A 23620-nucleotide genomic window follows, 5' to 3' on the forward strand; every position below is an offset into this window, starting at 1 on the left:
CTCCAGAATGTTGACTGGAAAAAAGATTCAAAACATGACTGAGGCCACCACTGGTTCCGTAGAACTGAAGAAATGAATTGCATACCACTATAACTCACAATGATCACTAATAAAAGCTTTTATCTTGTCCGGTTGAACAAAATATGCCATTTTACGACTTTCGCCTATTTTAAAAAAATATTCGTTGTCTTCATTCCTACGAGCATGTAAAATGTCCAAGTTTCTTCGATAATTTCCCAATGAGGGAGCTGTTACCGGATCGAATCGTGCAAAATCTGGACTTACTTTCGGAGCTACGCTACTATTATGTCAGAGATGCGGTCATCAATTGTCGAGCAGTTGCCATGTGCCCTGTATTGTTAGAATTATGATGATTTTACTACAATGCGACACTACTTATTTACTTTCATTAAAATATATGTTAATTTTGAGTGAATATAATATATAAACCAGTATATGTTGAAAACAATACATGTTGGGTGTTACCAAACGAAAACAAAATCATATTAACAGAAACCTTAATAAAGTTCTTATACCATGGAAATCAAGCATATGTACACGTACATTTTGGTAGCCATGTTTCACGCATTGTTGGACGTCGTATGGTCAAGAATGCTTTGCTGTCATATAAAATATAATATGTCCGTCATCTAAAAATATGCCTCGATGCCATTTTGACAAAAGTTTGTCAATGTTGGTTTAATACTCGAGCGTGTACGTTGTATTCAAACACTTTCATTAAGCTAACTTATGATTAACCATCAACGCAAATAGAGAAGTTCATACGGAAATTGACATGTTTGTTTTCAGTAAGGACATTAACGATACAACAACATAGCAGATCTTATCACACTGACATGCCTGAGGTATGTGCCAACTTTCTCAATACATACATATATGAACTCCTTCTTTCAATCAAGAACAACTGCATGGTTTTCGATGCAAGACGCACTGATTGTGAATGCTTTTATTACACTTATTTTACTTTTGTGGGCATTTGGACGCCATGATTTTATGGTAGGGATTCTGTTGTTTTCAAAAGGGATTGCCCCTATGCAAATTAATCTTTAAAAAGCAATGACTACGTTGACTTTTCTGTATTTTATAGTGACGTACCAATGATGATGATGATGATGATGATGATGATGATAATGATGATGATGATGATAATGATGATGATGATGATAATGATGATGATGATGATGATGATGATGATGATGATGATGATGATGATGATGATGATGATGATGGTGGTGGTGGTGGTGGTGGTGGTGGTGGTGGTGGTTGTGGTGGTGGTGATGATGATGATGATGATGATGGTGGTGGTGGTGATGATAATTAAGATGATGATGAAAAACCGCTAAAACAAAGTACCACAAAGATCGTTTACATGTTAAAATATCACAATCGTGTACTTTGACATTTTAACTAACTAATGCTGCACTCTGTATAATTTTTAAGAAAAATTATGAATAAATCAAGCTAAGTTATACACCGTGTGTCAAGAGAACGATTTATTTTAAAGCATTTTATTAGCTATTAAAGTATATGGTAACAAGGTGTTATGTATATTTTCTGCAAAACAAGATAGTAAACTATTATAAAGTTGTCTTTGAAATTGGTCAATAAACATCAAAGGAAATATTTAAAACAATTTGAACCCGTTGGTTTCTAATTTAATTTTATTTTTGACCGTAATTACACTGTAATATATTTATGTATTTATAGGTCACAACATCAATCAACATATTTTTACTTATCTTTTTTTATTTTCAAATTGTTTTTAATTTTTACTTTAATGTAAACGACTGTTTATTTTACCAGACACTACTGAGTTAATGTTTTTATCTCCGACGTTGTGGTAATTATGAAAATGAAATCAAAATATGTACTTGTCGCTCTTTGCAGTCCTTGAAATTCAGGGTTGAGCAAATTAGTCCCTTACTGTATCATACTTCTATACTTATGGTTGAAGCTTTAAAAAGGTGTGTAGTGCAATGCTTATACATTAAAGTTACACTATTATTCAAAATCAATACATACACATGTATAACAAACCTCAATTTTGACTGATAAACCTTTAACTACATACTAAATAATGCGTTATGGAAAATATTAATTACTGATAACAAGATTGTAGCCGTGTTTTTATCAGATTAAAGGACCTCTACATTAGGCAATGGCGAGAGGGACTTGAAGTGTCGTCTGCATTGTCACTGTTTAGTGCACTAAAACCAAACTTTAATATGTCTCGATATCTGTTAGTTATAGATAATGTTAAACATCGACAAGAGTTATGCAAACTTATATAGATTGTCTTCACACAAACAAACAAGAACAAGGACGATATACGAACATTGCAAAAAGTGATCGGAAGTGCAGTAATTGTGAAAATAATGACATAGAAGACGAATTTCATTTCGTTCTTATTTGCCCAACATATAGGGAAATTCGTGAAAAATATATTCCTTTGTGTTATCGGATAAGACCGAATATGTTCAAATTTGTAAACATGCTGAATACAACGAAAAAACACTTACTACACAAAATAGCAACTTATTTGATAAAAGCTAATTAAGTAAGAAACTCTTCAATCAACATTCCTGTGTGATATGTTACATTTTGTATTATACACTATCATGTCAATTCGCTTATTATTTTGCTTTCTGTGTTTGTAATATTGTCTCTGTTATTGTTTGTCTGTATACCATTTACATACATGTATGTTTGAAAAATGTGTAATTGATAATAGGCTGTACATGCTTAAATCAGAATAAATTTGTGTTATGTTATGTTAAAAAGCAAAACTATTAAATTATTGAAGAATGCTTAAAGATTTAATGTGGTCTACTATTGTGTTATAACGTAGAAATACAGTGTCTTTCAAATTAAACTCGGTATCCTTCATAAGAACCATTGTTTTCGACATTTATTCATCCTTTTTTGAATATAAAAACAATATTACTAATTGTGGTAAATCTTTTTTGGGAGTCCATATTCCAGTACTAAATAAAGCACATCAGAACGATCAGAATGCATCAGATTGCACCATGGTTTTTCAAAATTTTCCGAGGGGGCATGACCCATATCTTAAAAAACATTATGATGCATGTAATGTTCGTCTTGTCTGTTTGTACGCTCACACCGCCCATTCTTAATCATTGAGAATTCACTTCATGTCATCTAACTATTACATAAAAATAAAGCACTGAAAGTCTACTTATGTAAGGACGCCATATTCAACCTTATATTTTGTATGAGGAATTCATCATCAAAAAGGAATTATTTATACATGAAGCTGGAATTATGTTGCAACGTTTGTACTGATGTGCAAGATTAATCACAGAATGTCAATGAAAAATCATCAGTTGACATCATTGGAATTGAAAGAGGTACATCTTCCAAACAGTTAAAGATAGTTTTTCGAAAAATCACAGAGGTATAAAAGTAAACACTAAATGTTACAGCTTGTAACTCAAATTATTCCGTCCATTTTATTCAATTCCATTTTACTGATCAGTCGACTGATTTTGTATTGGTGATTTGAATATTCAATATACATATTCCCTTACATAATTGAAAAATACGATTTTAAATAACATAGATTCATGTTAAAAAAATGTATGTATATCACGCGTGCAGGTTATTCGAAGGTTCAAAAATACTAATATAACCAACTAAGCAGTTTATCCTTGCTCTAAATATATACGACTTAAGTTGGGGCGGGTAGAGTTATTCTATGGAAATGTTATTTCAGTGCAAAAAGTTATGATTCAAAAGAATATCGAACATCAGATGAATGTGTGACAACGGTCAGCAAAAAGTCGTCACTGCATCCGGGCATTTTATATTTACCGACGGGTACATAGGTAGACCTAGGTGGATTTGCCAAGGTCGGTGCCTTGAAACGCTCCAAAACTATTATGGTTAGGGATTGAATGTACTCGACATTTTTACTTGAAACCGAAATGCTCACCGTTTTACCATTTATATTAGCAAGCGCAAAAAAGGATAAACTATTTTTTTAAGATAACTATTACACATTTTAAGAAAACAAATCATTTTAACTCATAATAATAAAAACCCCGATGTTAGAAAAAGGTTTGAAATAACTTCTATATCTGAATCTTTTAGCATCATTTGCGCATCATTTGCAAATGTACTAAGACACTTATTCAAGACCATAAACGATAATGAAAAAAATACTGTTCATTTTGAAAGGCACATACCATTGCGTTTACAGTGATGTTCAAAACAACAATAAATCAAGAGGTTGAAATGTATGGCGATTCCTTAAATTTGTTATGTTGCGACTGCCAAAACAATGCTCACTTTCATCTTTTAAATATCCAAATCTAATCAAAATAAATGTCTTATAACTCCACGCCTAAGTGTCTGCTTATTAAACTACTAATTGTTCAAACATGCTAATGACAAAAACAATCAAATCCGGTTCACGGTGAAAGTATAGGTGCGGTCGCTCAAAAAATAATAGGTGCAGTAAATCAATGTGGTGTGGCCTTTAGTTTATTTCAGCATATATTAAAAGGTGAATACGTAATTAACAAATACAAGAGTGAATCAATAAGCATGAAGGTAAAAAAAATAATTTTCGACTGTTTTCTTTTTCAAATTGCTCTGCAAATAATGTTCAATCGATATTTAGAAAAAAGTATTCGAACTATAGACCAAAACCAATGTTATTTGTAAACACATACTGTAAATGTTCTATTATCTTTCCATCAAACCTTTTGCGAAAATTAGATGAATATTTCCAGTAGTTTTCATAACATTCAAATCTGCCTGACCTTTAATAAAAAAAAGAAAAACAGTTGGCAAGGTAAAAACATTTTTAATCCATTAATCTAACCGAAATAAAACATCGAATAATCTGAGATGATGAGTGAAATAAAACATCCAATACCTTGTGATGATGAGTGAAATAAAACATCAAATACCTTGAGATGATGAGTGAAATAAATCATCCAATAACTTGAGATGATGAATGAAAAAATATACAATAACTTGAGATGATGAATGAAAAAAATATACAATAACTTGAGAAGATGATTAAATTAAGGCATTTAATAACTTGAGATGATAAGTGAAATAAAACATCCAATAACTTTAGATGATGAGTGAAATAGGAAAAAAGGTCTGACGTTTGGACATTTTTGTTAACTTTCCGGAGTAGATTCTCAACCAAGATCCTACAGCATTTTCAAACTGATATCAGGACTCAGTGTGTTGTGTATTGATATACATTTTCGGAAGAAAGCAAAGTAAGTTCCTTGCAAAGTTCCCCATGGTTCCATTATTCCCTTTGTTTGGTTGTTGTTGTCCACCGAGATATGGTCAACGTCGCTATTTCCATCTGCAACATACATGGATCGAAATGTGAAGAACGGATATTTGTTCAAGTCACGGGTAAATGTACTGTCAGTAATTTGTAGTTTCGTGTCACGTAATGTTGTTATAACATTCATTTCAACAACGCCGCCATCTTTGTAGAATATGGTCAAATGCAGTGTCCTAGGGTCAATGTCTACGTGGACAATAGGAGCGCATGGTCTGTGTTCGCTGGGGTCAGTTTGTCCAACAATTACTGATGAACCAAATGGAATCCAGTCTAATCCGTGAGGGGTTAGAGTTAGCAGACGAATGTTTCCATCTTGATACATGACAAACACTTGCGACCATGTGTCAGCTATCCACGGCACGCGACGTACCAAACGGAAGTAGTCCGCATTATGAAATATCTCCCCGGTATGTGAAAGAGTAATGGTCATGGTTTCATTTATTCTCCACCAGAAATCAATATCAACAGTCTCTACTGCTGTGTTTGCATCCTTGTATATTGTTGTACTTGCATCTCCCTTTTGCCACCTTCTCTGCATGAACAATTCTTTAATTTGAATTGAGTCGGCGTTGGTCTCATTGGTAAAGAATTTTATTTTTATAGCGTTCCCAGTGTCTTCGCGGAAGCTGAAGTCCGGTGTTTCGAAAACTAGTTCTTCTAAGTGATTTCTAAACGATTTAGACTGACCTCCAATCCATTGATCGTCGCGGTTGAAATACTCAAAGGTCACTGTCATAGTTCCAGTGAATGTTAAATTCTTTAAAACTGTCAGAGACCCTATATCCGAGTCCACTGAACCAGCCGTCTGTCCAGGCAGGCTAAAACCTATATCTAAATCACCAATCTGATGATAGTCATCAAGTCCAAAACCAAATCCAAATCCGTGATGGGTGCTAATAGTTAGTGATGTAGTTCTGTCCATTAGTGTTCTGTCTTTCAAAAAGTCCACATTAAAGAATTCAAAGTAAGGCCTAGACATTGGACAGTTCGACCAATCGGCGCCTCGATTGTTCATAAAAGTTGTATATTTAGGAAAACTCGCTGTGACTATAAATTTCTTTGCGGACTCATGCTTGACGGGTATATTAACGTTGTCAACCTCAGCGCATGTTGTCCTGTAGCTTTTCTGATGCGCGGTTGCTAGGCTAGAATTTTCAGAAATAACATCATCAACAAAACTGACGTCATCGAAACAGAATACATCACACGTGCGTAAATTATTAGGCTGTGTAGAATTCAGATGAATAGTGACGGCATCTATTTCTACACCATACTGGTCGCTTTGTAAAACAGTTACTTTTAACATATGTCTCCCTTGTGTAATATTGTGGTCTGCGAAAGGACCGGGAGGGGATCTAAACAAACCCCATCCATTCCCGTGTTCCATCAAAGTCACTGTATCGATGGTTGCTAAATTTATATCGTCAATATGTACGCGAAACATGTCACTTAGTCCATCGTTGGAGTATTGGACACTTGCCAAACGAATTGCTGTTGCTTCCATTAGGCATAGTTCAAAGAAGGCTTCTTCTCCTTGTTTCATCAGGACTGATTTCTTTCCGGACGCAGTGAGTCTTGTTATAACATGAGCAGATCCTATTGACATGTCTTCTGCTTCAATGGTATAATCCTCCGCGTGTATATCAACGAAAATCCAGATTAACACCATAGATACACATTTCCATTGTCGTTTGGTATCCATTGTTTTAAGTACGGGAATGTCAGTATATATGTCCGTATATATGTCAGTATATTTAGCACTCGGTTTTAACAGTCTTCAAATAATTCATTTGAGTAAATGTGAAATAAACTCATACAAATATTATAAAAAAAAGAATGCTCCCTCTCAACCGCGCATATCGCTTGTCAATGTATAAGTACTAACTATTTATATGATAACGATGTACAGTGGTAATTAATCATAAGTTGGCGTCCTGCCGAAATGATAACAATTATTTTAAATTGTTTATTCATTCGTCTGTTATTCAAATTTCAGTTCATGTTACGTCATTGATTTTATTATCATTCAGTCATACTTTAACTGAAAGGGACAAGCAGTGTAAACACAGAAAAGTCCGATTATTCAATAATAGGTGTTTAATAATAAGAAGGTTGGTATTCCTCAAAATTTTATTAAAATGTATTATGCCGATAAAGCGGTTATACTTAAGCTACTTTAACTTAAACACAAGCACAGTAGAAAAAAAACCATATGGTTAGATAAACAAGATATAGAGCATAAACCTAGCTATTTTAATACTGGAAAGATTCATAGGTGGCAGAGTTATATATGCATACAAATAAGTTTCCAAATTAAACGTTGCTGAAATATCCCTTCTTCAAACGTAATTTGTTTTGTTGCTAAAATGGCATGTACATGACCAATTTTGAAGTTTCCGAAACATAAGATCGTATCGAAAAAGATAAAAGCCCTGAAAGTGCTGAGGGACGGTACTGCTTAACGCTGGCAGCAGTAATGCAACAAAAATGGTAGTGTAAATGTAAGTCCTTAAAAGATAGTGATTTTAACCATAAAACCTTACAATTCTGTTTTTTTGTAGAAACAATCAGACTTGTATGGCAATGTTAAAAATCTGGAACGACAACTTATACGCAAACACTAAAGTTACTTAAATGTCTGTCTTTGATAAGAATAAAACAATAAAGACAGTAGTGCCTATAAATTTATTTAAAAAGTAAATAATTTCCAGTAAAATTCAACTGACGAAAGTAAAATATACCTACATAACAGGCAGGCAAACACATAGACCACTGTGATATAACAGTGCCTCAACAACCACAGACCAGTTCAATTTGTAGAACAGTATTGACAAATGAACAAATATATATATATATGCAAGGTTCATGAACAGCATTATTAACTGGTCTCTGATTTAAGTTAGAGTCCAGTATTTGTTTCTTGATCTATATGGGTCTGAAATTGACCCCAATTTACTGCTAGAAAAGAGTCCATATTTAATTAACAATTATATCAGGGTTTATTAGATTAATTGCAGTTGAATGGAATTCTTCCTTGAAATGTATTTCAACAATAAAGTTAATTTTAAAGAATTAATGACTGTTGACAGTAGAGGTGTGCTCAAGTTATTAAGTGACATATTCATCTCCGTCAGTTCTCAAATGAGCACATGATTTGGATATCAGCCCTTGTCTGTTCAATTTTCTCGATTTGAGCAAAACAGGAAATAACTATTATGTCTAGTACTTTGCACTTGCACAGTCAGATTTAAGACAAGGTAAATTTTCGGATCATGGTGGATGCGAAAGCTATATCACAGGATCGATTTTTCGAAGATATTTTACCATTGCAATTAAGCAGTCTCTAATGCAAAATTTATTTTTAAAAAAAGCAAACTATTTTCACAAAAGCCTAATGTACTGACTATTGGGTTCATGAATATTAATGCCACGCATATGATGATAGAGAATATTTCCAGTTCGTAGAAATAATGTTATGGAAGTTAAGTTTCATTTATCTTTTCAGGTAAAGAAGTACTTTTCCCAATTCCCGTTTATTTCTTTTGGTATTGGACTGTAAACTACTAAATTGCAGTAATTGAAACAGCAGTAGTATTAATGGATTTTCTCATCTTAGTTAGAATTCGCATTCAACTTACATTTTTTGGCGAAGCGTATTCGGAATATCAGATTATCTCGATTCGCGTAGAAACAAATCTGAGTGATCTGACGGATTGACCAAATTTTGGATATTGGTTCGCGCTAGGTACGACCCAATTTAGGGACGAACAATTGTGTATTTTTTACACTTTGTGTACATGTTCTTCACCTGTTTTTCGTGTTTTTCAATGCTTAAGAAGACATTATGACTAAAACATTCTAGTATCTACCTTACCTTATTATTGAAGAGTATTTCCTTCCTCCATTCATAGATTTTGTTTCTCTTTGGTACTTCTCCGATTTTTACATCGGTTCATGATAGTGAACATGCACAGCCTTATGCATTGTATAATCTAAGGAAGTTTATCTTTTCGTATTTAGTTTAGAAATCTGTCAATTTAATTTCGAGGATATTTTTTTATGTTCGTTTTCTTTCAGCGTAATACAGCACTTTTTATTATGTTTCATGTAAATATCAAAAGTGTATTGCTGAGGTCGAAACAAGTTAAATTTTTACAAGAGTTTCTTACTCAATAATATTAATGGCAGAGTTATATGTTTTGCTCAACATGTGCGTAACTACTCTGAGAAGAAATGTGCCAAGTTGTATCTAACGATATATATATATAGTACCGTTTATGGTTAAAGCAAAACATTTGCACATTTAAGTAGATATTATAGTAACCACAGTGGAACCTTTTCACAAAACGGCCGTCTGACGGAGCACTGTCAACACATTTTTTTGGAAACAGGTTTGTCGAAGTGTTTGATGAAACTAATCACCTTTTCAAACTCCGGTATTGAAACGAATGCGGGGCTTTTTAGCGGCTTAGACTGACCTTTGTTTTATTTCAAATGGTGAACCTCCTAATGTCGCGATTATGTTTGGAAACAATATTATTACACAGGCTAATTCGGCAACTCACCTGGGTGTTAAGCAAACTTCCAACATGAAATGTAAACCTACAATAAAAAGCTAAAAATGCCTTTTACGCCATGATCGCTCAAGGGGTCCATCCATCTGGTTTAAATCCACTAGTATCTGCTGACCTGTATATCAAAATATTTATGCCAATTGTTCCATAGTGTTGCGAATTGTGGAATAATATTACAGCTAGTGACATTAATCGACTCCAACACTTTATTTTTAAGAAAATCCAAGGATTTCACTTTAAAACTACATGTAGTTCGGATATGTGTGAGTCCATGCTGGGACTTAACACGTTATATTCGTCTGTTATAATCAGGAAAGAGTTGTTTTACATCTACTTCTATGTCTTGACTCTAAATGAACTAGTGAAAATATATTTTAAAGACGATACTTCCATTACGTCCAAGATGAGAATGTAACTTTAGGTTGACATCTGTAAAATTGTATGTGCCTTTGGACTTCATAACTTTATTTACAATGCTTTAATGCAACCTGAACAAATACCATCAAGACACCAATGGAAAACTGCTGTGAACAGTCTCGTGCGTTCTAAAGAAACTTTGCTGTGGGCAGATAGAATTATGTCGGAAGAAGATTTTTCAAAGTGTTACACCCAAATGTTTCCAATGCAACAGTGTATAATATTTTTGACACGAACTATTTCAAACCGAATGGTAATTGCTAAGTTCTGGTGCAAAATACCAACGAACTGTCTTCAACGATGCTACAACTGTGGCAAATACGTTAATAACGTAGAAATACACAGCGCATATGAATGCAGTGTACATGAACGGGATAGGTGGTGTTTGATCGCTGACGTCACAGAACTTGACGTTAACCTTGCTCAAGAACTGACATTAATGGATGGAGAAACATTCTTCCTCGCACTTCTTGGCGCAGAACTCATAGTTCCTGACTACCAGCTGACTCGCAAACAGTTCTTGAGGCGATCACGTATGTTTATATATAAGTGTCTAAGACATAAAGCTAATTATTTAAGAAAACTATAACACATTTTAGGAAAACAAATCATTTTAACTCATAAAAAAAAAACCCGATGTTATAAAAAGGTTTGAAATAACTTCTATATCTGAATATTTTAGCATCATTTGCAAATGTACTTAAGACACTTATTTATGACCATAATCGATAATGAAAAACATACTGTTCATTTTGAAAAGCACATACCATTGCGTTAACAGTGATGTTCAAAACGAAAATAAATCAAGAGGTTGAAATGTATGGCGACTTCTTAATTTTGTTATGTTGCGACTGCCAAAACAATGCTCACTTTCATCTTTTAAATATCCAAATCTAATCAAAATAAGTGTCTTATAACTCCCAGCGTAAGTGTCTACGTATTAAACTACTAATTTTTCAAACATGCTAATGACAAAAACAATAAAATACGGTTCACGGTGAAAGTATAGGTGCGGTCGCACAAAAAATAATAGGTGCAGTAAATCAGTGTGGTGTGGCCTTTACATCAATTCTACGAGCTTGTTCATTCTTAGTTTATTTCAGCATATATTAAAAGGTAAATACGAATTTAACAAAAACATCAGTAAATCAATAAGCAAGAAGGTAAAAAAATAATTTTCGACTGTTTTCTTTTTCAAATTGCTCTGAAAATAATGTTCAGTCGATTTTTAGAAAAAAAAAGTTTTTCAACTATAGACCAGAACCAATGTTATTTGTAAACACATACTGTAAATGTTTAAACTATTATCTTTCCTTTATAAGCAAAACTTTTGCGAAAATTGAATGCTAATTTCCGGTAGTTTTCGTTACATTCAATTCTGCCTAACCTTTAATGAAAAAAATAAAAAAGTAGGCAAGATAAAAACATGTTTAACCATTAATCTAACCGAAATAAAACATCCAATCATCTGAAATGATGAGTGAAATAAAACATCCAATAACTAAAGATGATAAGTGAAATAAAACATCTAATAACTTGAGATGATAAGTGAATTAAAACATCCAATAACTTGAGACGACGAGTGAAATAAAACATCCAATAAGAAACTTGAAATGATAAATAAAATATATACAATAACTTAAGATGATGAATACAATAAGGCATTAAATAACTTGAGATGACAAGTGAAATAAAACATCCAATAACTTTAGATGATGAGTGAAATTGAAAAAAAAGTTCTGACGTTTGGACATTTTTGTTTACTTTCCGGAGTAGAATCTGAACCAAGATCCTACAGCATTTTCAAACTGATATCAGGACTCAGTGTGTTGTGTATTGATATACATTTTCGGAAGAAAGCAAAGTAAGTTCCTTGCAAAGTTCCCCATGGTTCCATAATTCCCTTTGTTTGGTTATTGTTGTCCACAGAGATATGGTCAACGTCGCTATTTCCATCGGCAACATACATTGACCTAAATGTGAAAAACGGAAATTTGTTCAAGTCACGGGTAAATGTGCTGTCAGTAATTTGTAGTTTCGTGTCACGCAACGTTGTTATAACATTCATTTCAACAACGCCGCCATCTTTGTAGAATATGGTCAAATGCAGTGTCCTAGGGTCAATGTTTACGTGGACAATTGGAGCGCATGGTCTGTGTTCGCTGGGGTCAGTTTGTCCCACAATTACTGATGAACCAAACGGAATCCAGTCTAATCCATGAGGTGTAAGAGTTAAAAGACGAATGTTCCCATCTTGATATATGACAAACACTTGCGACCATGTGTCAGCTATCCACGGCACGCGACGTACCAAACGGAAGTAGTCCGCATTATGAAATATCTCCCCGGTATGTGAAAGATTAATGGTCATGGTTTCATTTATTCTCCACCAGAAATCAATATCAACAGTCTCTACTGCTGTGTTTGCATCCTTGTATATTGTTGTACTTGCATCTCCCTTTTGCCACCTTCTCTGCATGAACAATTCTTCAATTTGAATTGAGTCGGCGTTGGTCTCATTGGTAAAGAATTTTATTTTTATAGCGTTCCCAGTGTCTTCGCGGAAGCTGAAGTCCGGTGTTTCGAAAACTAGTTCTTCTAAGTGATTTCTAAACGATTTAGACTGACCTCCAATCCATTGATCGTAGCGGTTGAAATACTCAAAGGTCACTGTCATAGTTCCAGTGAATGTTAAATTCTTTAAAACTGTCAGAGACCCTATATCCGAGTCCACTGAACCAGCCGTCTGTCCAGGCAGGCTAAAACCTATATCTAAATCACCAATCTGATGATAGTCATCAAGTCCAAAACCAAATCCAAATCCGTGATGGGTGCTAATAGTTAGTGATGTAGTTCTGTCCATTAGTGTTCTGTCTTTCAAAAAGTCCACATTAAAAAATTCAAAGTAAGGCCTAGACATTGGACAGTTAGACCAATCGGCGCCTCGATTGTTCATAAAAGTTGTATATTTAGGAAAGCTCGCTGTAACTATAAATTTCTTTGCGGACTCATGAAAGACGGGTAAATTAACGTTGTCAACTTCAGCGCATGGTGTCCTGTAGCTTTTCTGATGCGCGGTTGCTAGGCTCGAATTTTCAGAATTAACATCATCAACAAAACTGGCGTCATCGAAACAGAATACATCACACGTGCGTAAATTATTAGGCTGTGTAGAATTTAGGTGAATAGTGACGGCATCTATTTCTACACCATACTGGTCGCTTTGTAAAACAGTTACTTTTAACATATGTCTCCCTTGTGTAATATTGTGGTCTGCGAAAGGACCGGGAGGGGATCTAAACAAACCCCATCCATTCCCGTGTTCCATCAAAGTCACTGTATCGATGGTTGCTAGATTTATATCGTCAATATGTACGCGAAACAAGTCACTTAGTCCATCGTTGGAGTATTTGATACTTGCCAGACGAATTGCTGTTGCTTCCATTAAGCATAGTTCAAAGTAGGCTTCTTCTCCTTGTTTCATCAGGACTGATTTCTTTCCGGAAGCAGTGAGTCTTGTTATAACATGAGCAGATCCTATTGACATGTCTTCTGCTTCAATGGTATAATCCTCCGCATTTATATCAACGAAAATCCAGATTAACACCATAGATACACATTTCCATTGTCGTTTGGTATCCATTGTTTTAAGTACGGGAATGTCAGTATATATGTCCGTATATATGTCAGTATATTTAGCACTCGGTTTTAACAGTCTTCAAATAATTCATTTGAGTAAATGTGAAATAAACTCATACAAATATTATAAAAAAAATGCTCCCTCTCAACCGCGCATATCGCTTGTCAATGTATAAGTACTTACTATTTACATTATAACGATGTACAGTGGTAATTAAACATAACTTGGCGTCCTGCCGAAATGATAACAATTATTTTAAATTGTGTATTCATTCGTCTGTTATTCAAATTTCAGTTCATGTTAAGTCATTGATTTTATTATCATTCAGTCATATTTTAACTGAAAGGGACAAGCAGTGTAAACACAGAAAAGTCCGATTATTCAATAATAGGTGTTTAATAAGAAGAAGGTTGGTATTCCTCAAAATTACTTTTATTAAAATGTATTATGCCGATAAAGCGGTTATACTTAAGCTACTTTAACTTAAACACAAGCACAGTAGAAAAAACATATGGTTAGATAAACAAGATATAGAGCATAAACCTAGCTATTTTAATACTGGCAAGATTCATAGGTGGCAGAGTTATATATGCATACAAATAATTTACCTCCTATGGGTCATACACAATGATATAGATATCAAGTATTCCATGCATATGGGTGAACGAATGGAAAAACGAAGCATAATAAATTGAGTATTTCAATCTTGCAGGAGTAAAACGATAACATTTAACCATATTTACCTGGGCTCGAGCAGAACTATTTTTTATAAATATCTGGTAAAGTTGTAGCTTATACTGATTGTTGCGGCTATGTTGCTTTTGTGAAGACTATATAAAGTTTTAAGCCGGCTTAAAACGCCGAATAACTCATCTCAGAGTTTCTCAGATCGAGGCCAATTAGATCCCCAAGCCGATGAGTGTTTCATGCATTAATATTGGTTGTTATTGTTTACATTCTCATCGGCAATGTTTGCCATCAACAAATGCTGTTGTATTTTTTGTTTCGTTTTGTTTTCAATTTCAATGCACTAGTTATGCACAAATTAAAGGGAAAATATCACTCCACGCCTTAATGTGAAGTCAAACAAATTCGTTTGGAAAAGTGAATTTAAAAAGAGTTTCCAAATTAAACGTTGCTGAAATATCCCTTCTTCAAACGTAATTTGTTTTGTTGCTAAAATGGCATGTACATGACCAATTTTGAAGTTTCCGAAACATAAGATCGTATCGAAAAAGATAAAAGCCCTGAAAGTGCTGAGGGACGGTACTGCTTAACGCTGGCAGCAGTAATGCAACAAAAAATGATTTTAACCATCCAACCATACAAGTCTGTTTTTTTTGTAGAAACAATCAGACTTGTATGGCAATGTTAAAAATCTGAAACGCAAACACTAAAATTACTTAAATGTCTGTCTTTGATAAGAATAAAACAATAAAGACAGTAGTGCCTATAATTTATTTAAAAAGAGTGTAAATAATTTCCAGTAAAATTCAACTGACGAAAGTAAAATATACCTACATAACAGGCAGGCAAACACATAGACCACTGTGATATAACAGTGCCTCAACAACCACAGACCAGTTCAATTTGTAGAACAGCATTGACAAATGAACAAATATATATATATATATATATATATATATATATATATATATATATATATATATATATGCAAGGTTCATGAACAGCATTATTAACTGGTCTCTGATTTAAGTTAGAGTCCAGTATTTGTTTCTTGATCTATATGGGTCTGAAATTGACCCCAATTCACTGCTAGAAAAGAGTCCATATTTAATTAACAATTATATCAGGGTTTATTAGATTAATTGCAGTTGAATGGAATTCTTCCTTGAAATGTATTTCAACAATAAAGTTAATTTTAAAGAATTAATGACTGTTGACAGTAGAGGTGTGCTCAAGTTATTAAGTGACATATTCTTCTCCGTCAGTTCTCAAATGAGCACATGATTTGGATATCAGCCCTTGTCTGTTCAATTTTCTCGATTTGAGCAAAACAGGAAATAACTATTATTTCTAGTACTTTGCACTTGCACAGTCAGATTTAAGACAAGGTAAATTTTCGGATCATGGTGGATGCGAAAGCTATATCACAGGAACGATTTTTCGAAGATATTTTACCATTGCAATTAAGCAGTCTCTAATGCAAAATTTATTTTAAAAAAGCAAACTATTTTCACAAAAGCCTAATGTACTGACTATTGGGTTCATGAATATTAATGCCACGCATATGATGATAGAGAATATTTCCAGTTCGTAGAAATAATGTTATGGAAGTTAAGTTTCATTTATCTTTTCCTGTAAAGAAGCACTTTTCCCAATTCCCATTTATTTCTTTTGGTATTGGACTGTAAACTACTAAATTGCAGTAATTGAAACAGCAGTAGTATTAATGGATTTTCTTATCTTAATTAGAATTCGCATTCAACTTACATTTTTTACAAAGCGTATTCGGAATATCAGATTATCTCGATTCGCGTAGAAAAAAATCTGAGTGACCTGACAGATTGACCAAATTTTGGATATTGGTTCGCGCTAGGTACGACCCAATTTAGGGACAAACAATTGTTTATTTTTTACACTTTGTGTATGGGAACATGTGTTTTTCACCTGTTTTTCGTGTTTTTCAATGCTTAAGACATTATGACTAAAACATTCTAGTATCTACCTTACCTTATTATTGAAGAGTATTTCCCTCCTCCATTCATAGATTTTGTTTCTCTTTGGTACTTCTCCGATTTTGACATCGGTTCATGATAGTGAACATGCACAGCCTTATGCATTGTATAATCTAAGGAAGTTTATCTTTTCGTATTTAGTTTAGAAATCTGTCAATTTAATTTTGAGGATTTTTTTATGTTCGCTTTTTTTTCAGCGTAATACAGCACTTTTTATTATGTTTCATGTAAATATCAAAAGTGTATTGCTGAGGTCGAAACAAGTTAAATTTTTACACGAGTTTCTTACTCAATAATATTAATGGCAGAGTTATATGTTTTGCTCAACATGTGCGTAACTACTCTGAGAAGAAATTTGCCAAGTTGTATCTAACGATATATATATATAGTACCGTTTATGGTTAAAGCAAAACATTTGCACATTTAAGTAGATATTATAGTAACCACAATGGAACCTTTTCACAAAACGGCCGTCTGACGGAGCACTGTCAACACATTCTTTTGGAAACAGGTTTGTCGAAGTGTTTGATGAAACTAATCACCTTTTCAAACTCCGGTATTGAAACGAATGCGGGGCTTTTTAGCGGCTAAGACTGACCTTTGTTTTATTTCAAATGGTGAACCTCCTAATGTCGCGATTATGTTTGGAAACAATATTATTACACAGGCTAATTCGGCAACTCACCTGGGTGTTAAGCAAACTTCCAACATGAAATGTAAACCTACAATAGAAAGCTAAAAATGCCTTTTACGCCATGACCGCTCAAGGGGTCCATCCATCTGGTTTAAATCCACTAGTATCTGCTGACCTGTATATCAAAATATTTATGCCAATTGTTCCATAGTGTTGCGAATTGTGGAATAATATTACAGCTAGTGACATTAATCGACTCCAACACTTTATTTTTAAGAAAATCCAAGGATTTCACTTTAAAACTACATGTAGTTCTGATATGTGTGAGTCCATGCTGGGACTTAACACGTTATATTCGTCTGTTATAATCAGGAAAGAGTTGTTTTACATCTACTTCTATGTCTTGACTCTAAATGAACTAGTAAAAATATATTTTAAAGACGATACTTCCATTACGTCCAAGATGAGAATGTAACTTTAGGTTGACATCTGTAAACTTGTATGTGCCTTTGGACTTCATAACTTTATTTACAATGCTTTAATGCAACCTGAACAAATACCATCAAGACACCAATGGAAAACTGCTGTGAACCGTCTCGTGCGTTCTAAAGAAACTTTGCTGTGGGCAGATAGAATTATGTCGGAAGAAGATTTTTCAAAGTGTAACACCCAAATGTTTCCAATGCAACAGTGTATAATATTTTTGACACGAACTATTTCAAACACATCCGAATGGTAATTGCTAAGTTCTGGTGCAAAATACCAACGAACTGTCTTCAACGATGCTACAACTGTGGCAAATACGTTAATAACGTAGAAATACACAGCGCAGATGAATGCAGTGTACATGAACGGGATAAGTGGTGTTTGATCGCTGACGTCACAGAACTTGACGTCAACCTTGCCCAAGAAATGACATTAATGGATGGAGAAACATTCTTCCTCGCACTTCTTGGCGCAGAACTCATAGTTCCTGACTACCAGCTGACTCGCAAACAGTTCTTGAGGCGATCACGTATGTTTATATATAAGTGTCTAAGACATAAAGCTATGTTTTAAAACACGTAAGAGAAATAATGCCTTTGCACTGTAAAATTGTACTTATAGACAAAGTGAAACGCTAATCTGCTTATTTTGTACAGTATTATCGTTAATAATTACTGTATATAATATAAATATCATCCCGTGTAGTGCAAACAAAGATATAAAGTTGAGTTGAGCTCATTTATAAACTTAACAGTTTATTTTTGGTTCAGCAGAAGTAACTTTTCCGAACAAGAAAACGTGTGATAGGGACACCTGATAGTCCAAAGTCGGCATATATAGTTTTTCTTTAAAACAAGCTTAGAATAATCAATGCGAGCAAGAAGGAGGCCGATAATACATCATATACATGATTTAAAGAATAAACTCAACTTTCATGTTGCTGTCTCATCTGAGTTTCCCCGTTTAAAAAATCTTAATGTTTTCCGAGTTTAAGTCATATCTGTATATGAGTACAGATAGATATACCGACGCTAACTTAATCTTACTGAGACTTTCGTGGCTAACAACCCCAGCAAACTTCGTAAGACGCGGCCCGAAGTTTTTACAGTAGAACGAACGGAAACAAATTACACTTCTAGTTCCTAAACTGTTGTTGTTGTTTTTTCAAAAGTTATATTTAGGTTGGTCAATCTCAGAGCGAGGCTGCGAAGTAAGAAAGCCATATTGCTTTCAGTTTGGATTTTTACTGAAAATGGAGAATTTTAGAGGCTAATTTTTGGAAGAAAATCTATAATAATTTGCCTGAATCGTCCGATTAGAAACATACGTCACATTACTTGAGAATACGCGAGGCTCGCAAGGGGGTTAAAAGTCACTATGTACGATAAATAACTGAACATTTATCATGTTTTAAAAATAATTTAATAGTTTGTACTTAGATATAACATAACAAGTGTTTTCACAGAAAGTTATTGCTTAATTAAATAAAATTCAGACTTTATCTTACTAGTGCCCCTCGTAGGCTCGCTGACTTGATTATAAACCAATCAACACGAGTCTTTTCCTTTATTTTTTTACTTCATCAATTAAACACAGTTTTGGACTGCTCTACAATCTAAGTCATTGGTCATAACATCTAGGTCAATTAATTAACTGAATCAAAACTGAATACTGCCGTTGAAAATTCAATGTTTGCATACAATGTCAAATGTATTACAACGACATCAACGATGCCTTGCACGTGTTTAATTTTGAAACAATATTTGTTTGTACTGTCGAAAAAGGCATGAGTCCATTCTATTTTATTTAATAAAAATGTATATAAAAATATCTGGAAACATGTAGTTTCAATGAATCAGTTTCAATCTTATGTTAATAGACCTACAGCTCGCGCATGATGGAGCAATTCAATCGTAACAACTCGGCCATCTTCGGCAAGCTTCGAGATAGACTGTTTGATACTAGCCGAGGAGTTCTGGTTGGGGGCAAACCCCACGCAGCGGTTATTAAATGGAAGAACAACGAGAAATGCATTCACTAATAAGAAAATTTGATAAATACAGTGCGCGATCTTATTTTTTTCACTCGTGAAAATACTAAAATGAACGAATATCATCTATATATCTATATAAATATAAATAAAAGTATGTTTTGTGGTGATGATGCGAATATACTCCATGGCAAATGCACAGTTTAAAAATGTTTTTTTTTGTAAATGGTTAGGGTTTCCTAGCGCACAATTTTTTTTCTGCCTTTCGTGAAACTGTTAAACATGTTATAGCAGAGCTCATTTATCACAGCAGGCGGACAGATTGATAATGAATCATTGATTCACCATCCCTTACTTTTGAGGAGGAAACACACAAAGGAATACACGGAAATAGTATAGTACATCTTTTATATAATAATCACACTGGCTCGAATAAATACATATGTATTATATATAAGTATGTGTGTAAAATAAATAAGAATAATGACATTAGCAAGAAAAATGTAATACTGTTGAAGCATGATATTATTTTATATATTACGGATTGGACGTGCAATGCCCGTCTATGTATGAAATACATTATTGTATTATAAGCATAGACAAATTCATATCTAAACAAACAAAATCTTATTTGTACACTCTTAAAAACATTTCTGAGCCACAAATTTGATAAAACTGATAAACTAACATACCAATTGAAAGTCTCTGGTTAATTAGTCATGTCGTTCACTTATTATAATATAAGAGATATGATATACCAAATACGTACACATTATGATATACATGTAGTGCTACAAAACTTGACAATCGAATCAAGAACTTCTGTGAAAACGGCGATATGCTTTCCACTGTTGATGCGACTTCCTTTTAGTCTCCTTGAAGATGACCTTACACTTCACACCATACAGGTTGTTGCAGTAAAAAGCTCCAAAAATAAAAATAAACTATTCTTGTGTGTTATTAAATAATTGCCATGTTTTACTTGAAACAAGAATGCTAACGGCTTTATACTTTATATCGATGAAAAGCAATCACAATTTCTTCGGGATACAATGTTTTACTTTTAAATTAACTAGAATTGGCAGACATTGACATGATGAAACCCAAAATGAGTTCACAAAGTTATTGTTAAAGATCAACACGAACGTATAAATTCGATCGCGATTGAAGGCTTAATCCGATTAAAAACTAACAACCCGTTCACTGGGGACGCACCATATGAGACATAACCATATGTGCCACCTTCGATTCCACCTGCCTGTCCCTTGACGCGACTGCCATTTACAATAATACTCAATTAACTACATGATACAGACGGTACCGATGATAAAAAATATGCTTGTGTATATTTCTAAATAAACGCCTCCACGTGTCGTCCCCGGATTAAACAGACAATACCGGTGTCAATGACATGCGCATCTTTGTGTATATTTCTAGATAAGCGATACCTTCGCTTTCGTATGTCAGTGCTCTGACGCGATAACCATCTAAACGCTTCTCATTTGAAATGAATATTATTGAATATAGGGTGGAGTCAGGTATAACAAATGTTCCTAAATTCACGAGACCATCGCGTTTACATGTTCGTCCCCTGATGCTGTTCAACCTCACTTTTCCGTACCTGGGCGTGATTTACGGAGCGCGGAAGCAGCGCTCTTTTTCAAGGAGTTAAGACACTTGTTGAGTGTATCGTCAATTTTCACAATTTTCCGTTCGTGTTCCTCAAAAGATGACTTGAGACCATTCGCGCCAACGTTTTGTTTAGTGGTGGATGCTGAAAAGGCATACAAATGGTTAGGGTGATTCTGAATAAATACGAATCTTATATTATCAAGATAACAATACTGACATGATTTCATAGTAATGATTTGTTTTGTTTTATTTTACGTACTGTTATTTTAATTCGACACACCGTAAACTAATGCGATTTAATTCATGCAATTCTAACCCTAAACGAATGAAATGCATTTATGTTAAGGTCAAACTAAGATTAACACCAGTACTTTTTTCTACCCAGTATACACCCTCAATGGTGATTCACTAGAACTTGTTTCTACTCAGTAAACAGACTCAATGGTGATTCACTAGTACTTGTTTCTACTCAGTAAACAGACTCAATGGTGATTCACTAGTACTTGTTTCTACCCAGTATACACCCTCAATGGTGATTCACTAGAACTTGTTTCTACTCAGTAAACAGACTCAATGGTGAATCACTAGTACTTGTTTCTACTCAGTAAACAGACTCAATGGTGATTCACTAGTACTTGTTTCTAGTCAGTAAACAGACTCAATGGTGATTCACTAGTACCTGTTTCTACTCAGTAAACAGACTCAATGGTGATTCACTAGTACTTGTTTCTACTCAGTAAACAGACTCAATGGTGATTCACTAGTACTTGTATCTACTCAGTAAACAGACTCAATGGTGATTCACTAGTACTTGTTTCTACTCAGTAAACAGACTCAATGGTGATTCACTAGTACTTGTTTCTACCCAGTAAACAGACTCAATGGTGATTCACTAGAACTTGTATCTACTCAGTAAACAGACTCAATGGTGATTCACTAGTACTTGTTTCTACTCAGTAAACAGACTCAATGGTGATTCACTAGTACTTGTATCTACTCAGTAAACAGACTCAATGGTGATTCACTAGTACTTGTTTCTACTCAGTAAACAGACTCAATGGTGATTCACTAGAACTTGTATCTACTCAGTAAACAGACTCAATGGTGATTCACTAGTACTTGTTTCTACTCAGTAAACAGACTCAATGGTGATTCACTAGTACTTGTTTCTACCCAGTAAACAGACTCAATGGTGATTCACCAATCTACTCAGTAAACAGACTCAATGGTGATTCACTAGTACTTGTTTCTACTCAGTAAACAGACTCAATGGTAATTCACTAGTACTTGTATCTACTCAGTAAACAGACTCAATGGTGATTCACTAGTACCTGTTTCTACTCAGTAAACAGACTCAATGGTGATATACTAGTACTTGTTTCTACTCAGTAAACAGACTCAATGGTGATTCACTAGTACTTGTTTCTAGTCAGTTAACAGACTCAATGGTAATTCACTAGTACCTGTTTCTACTCAGTAAACAGACTCAATGGTGATTCACTAGTACTTGTTTCTACTCAGTAAACAGACTCAATGGTGATTCACTAGTACTTGTATCTACTCAGTAAACAGACTCAATGGTGATTCACTAGTACCTGTTTCTACTCAGTAAACAGACTCAATGGTGATTCACTAGTACTTGTTTCTACTCAGTAAACAGACTCAATGGTGATTCACTACTTGTTTCTACTCAGTAAACAGACTCAATGGTGATTCACTAGTACCTGTTTCTACTCAGTAAACAGACTCAATGGTAATTCACTAGTGCCTGTTTCTACTCAGTAAACAGACTCAATGGTGATTCACTAGTACTTGTTTCTACTCAGTAAACAGACTCAATGGTGATTCACTAGTACTTGTTTCTACTCAGTAAACAGACTCAATGGTGATTCACTAGTACTTGTTTCTACTCGGTAAACAGACTCAATGGTGATTCACTAGTACTTGTTTTTACTCGGTAAACAGACTCAATGGTGATTCACTAGTACTTGTTTCTACTCAGTAAACAGACTCAATGGTGATTCACTAGTACTTGTTTCTACTCAGTAAACAGTCTCGACGGTGAATCACAAGTACTTGTTTCTACTCAGTAAACAGACTCGATGGTGCTTTACTAGTTCATTTTCTACCCAGTAACAAAACCCGATGGCGCATCACTAGTAATTGTTCCTACCCAGTAAAGAAAACTC

The 23620-nt window shown here is 34.2% G+C and overlaps 1 protein-coding gene across 5 annotated transcripts in view; it reads right to left on the reverse strand.

Annotated features, from left to right (window-relative positions):
* Positions 1 to 20190: 20190 nt before the first annotated feature.
* Positions 20191 to 23620, reverse strand: part of LOC128209004 (kinesin-like protein KIF28P) — a 42414-nt gene continuing 38984 nt past the window's right edge. For all 5 annotated transcript variants that reach the window (XM_052912798.1, XM_052912801.1, XM_052912797.1 and 2 more), the window contains one exon: positions 20191 to 21573. In XM_052912798.1, coding sequence (XP_052768758.1) covers positions 21407 to 21573 — 167 coding nt within the window. In that variant the 3' untranslated portion in view covers positions 20191 to 21406. The remainder of the gene's footprint in view (positions 21574 to 23620) is intronic.

This window comes from Mya arenaria, chromosome 11 (genome assembly GCF_026914265.1).
Source record: "Mya arenaria isolate MELC-2E11 chromosome 11, ASM2691426v1".
NCBI classification, from domain to species: Eukaryota; Metazoa; Mollusca; class Bivalvia; order Myida; family Myidae; genus Mya; species Mya arenaria.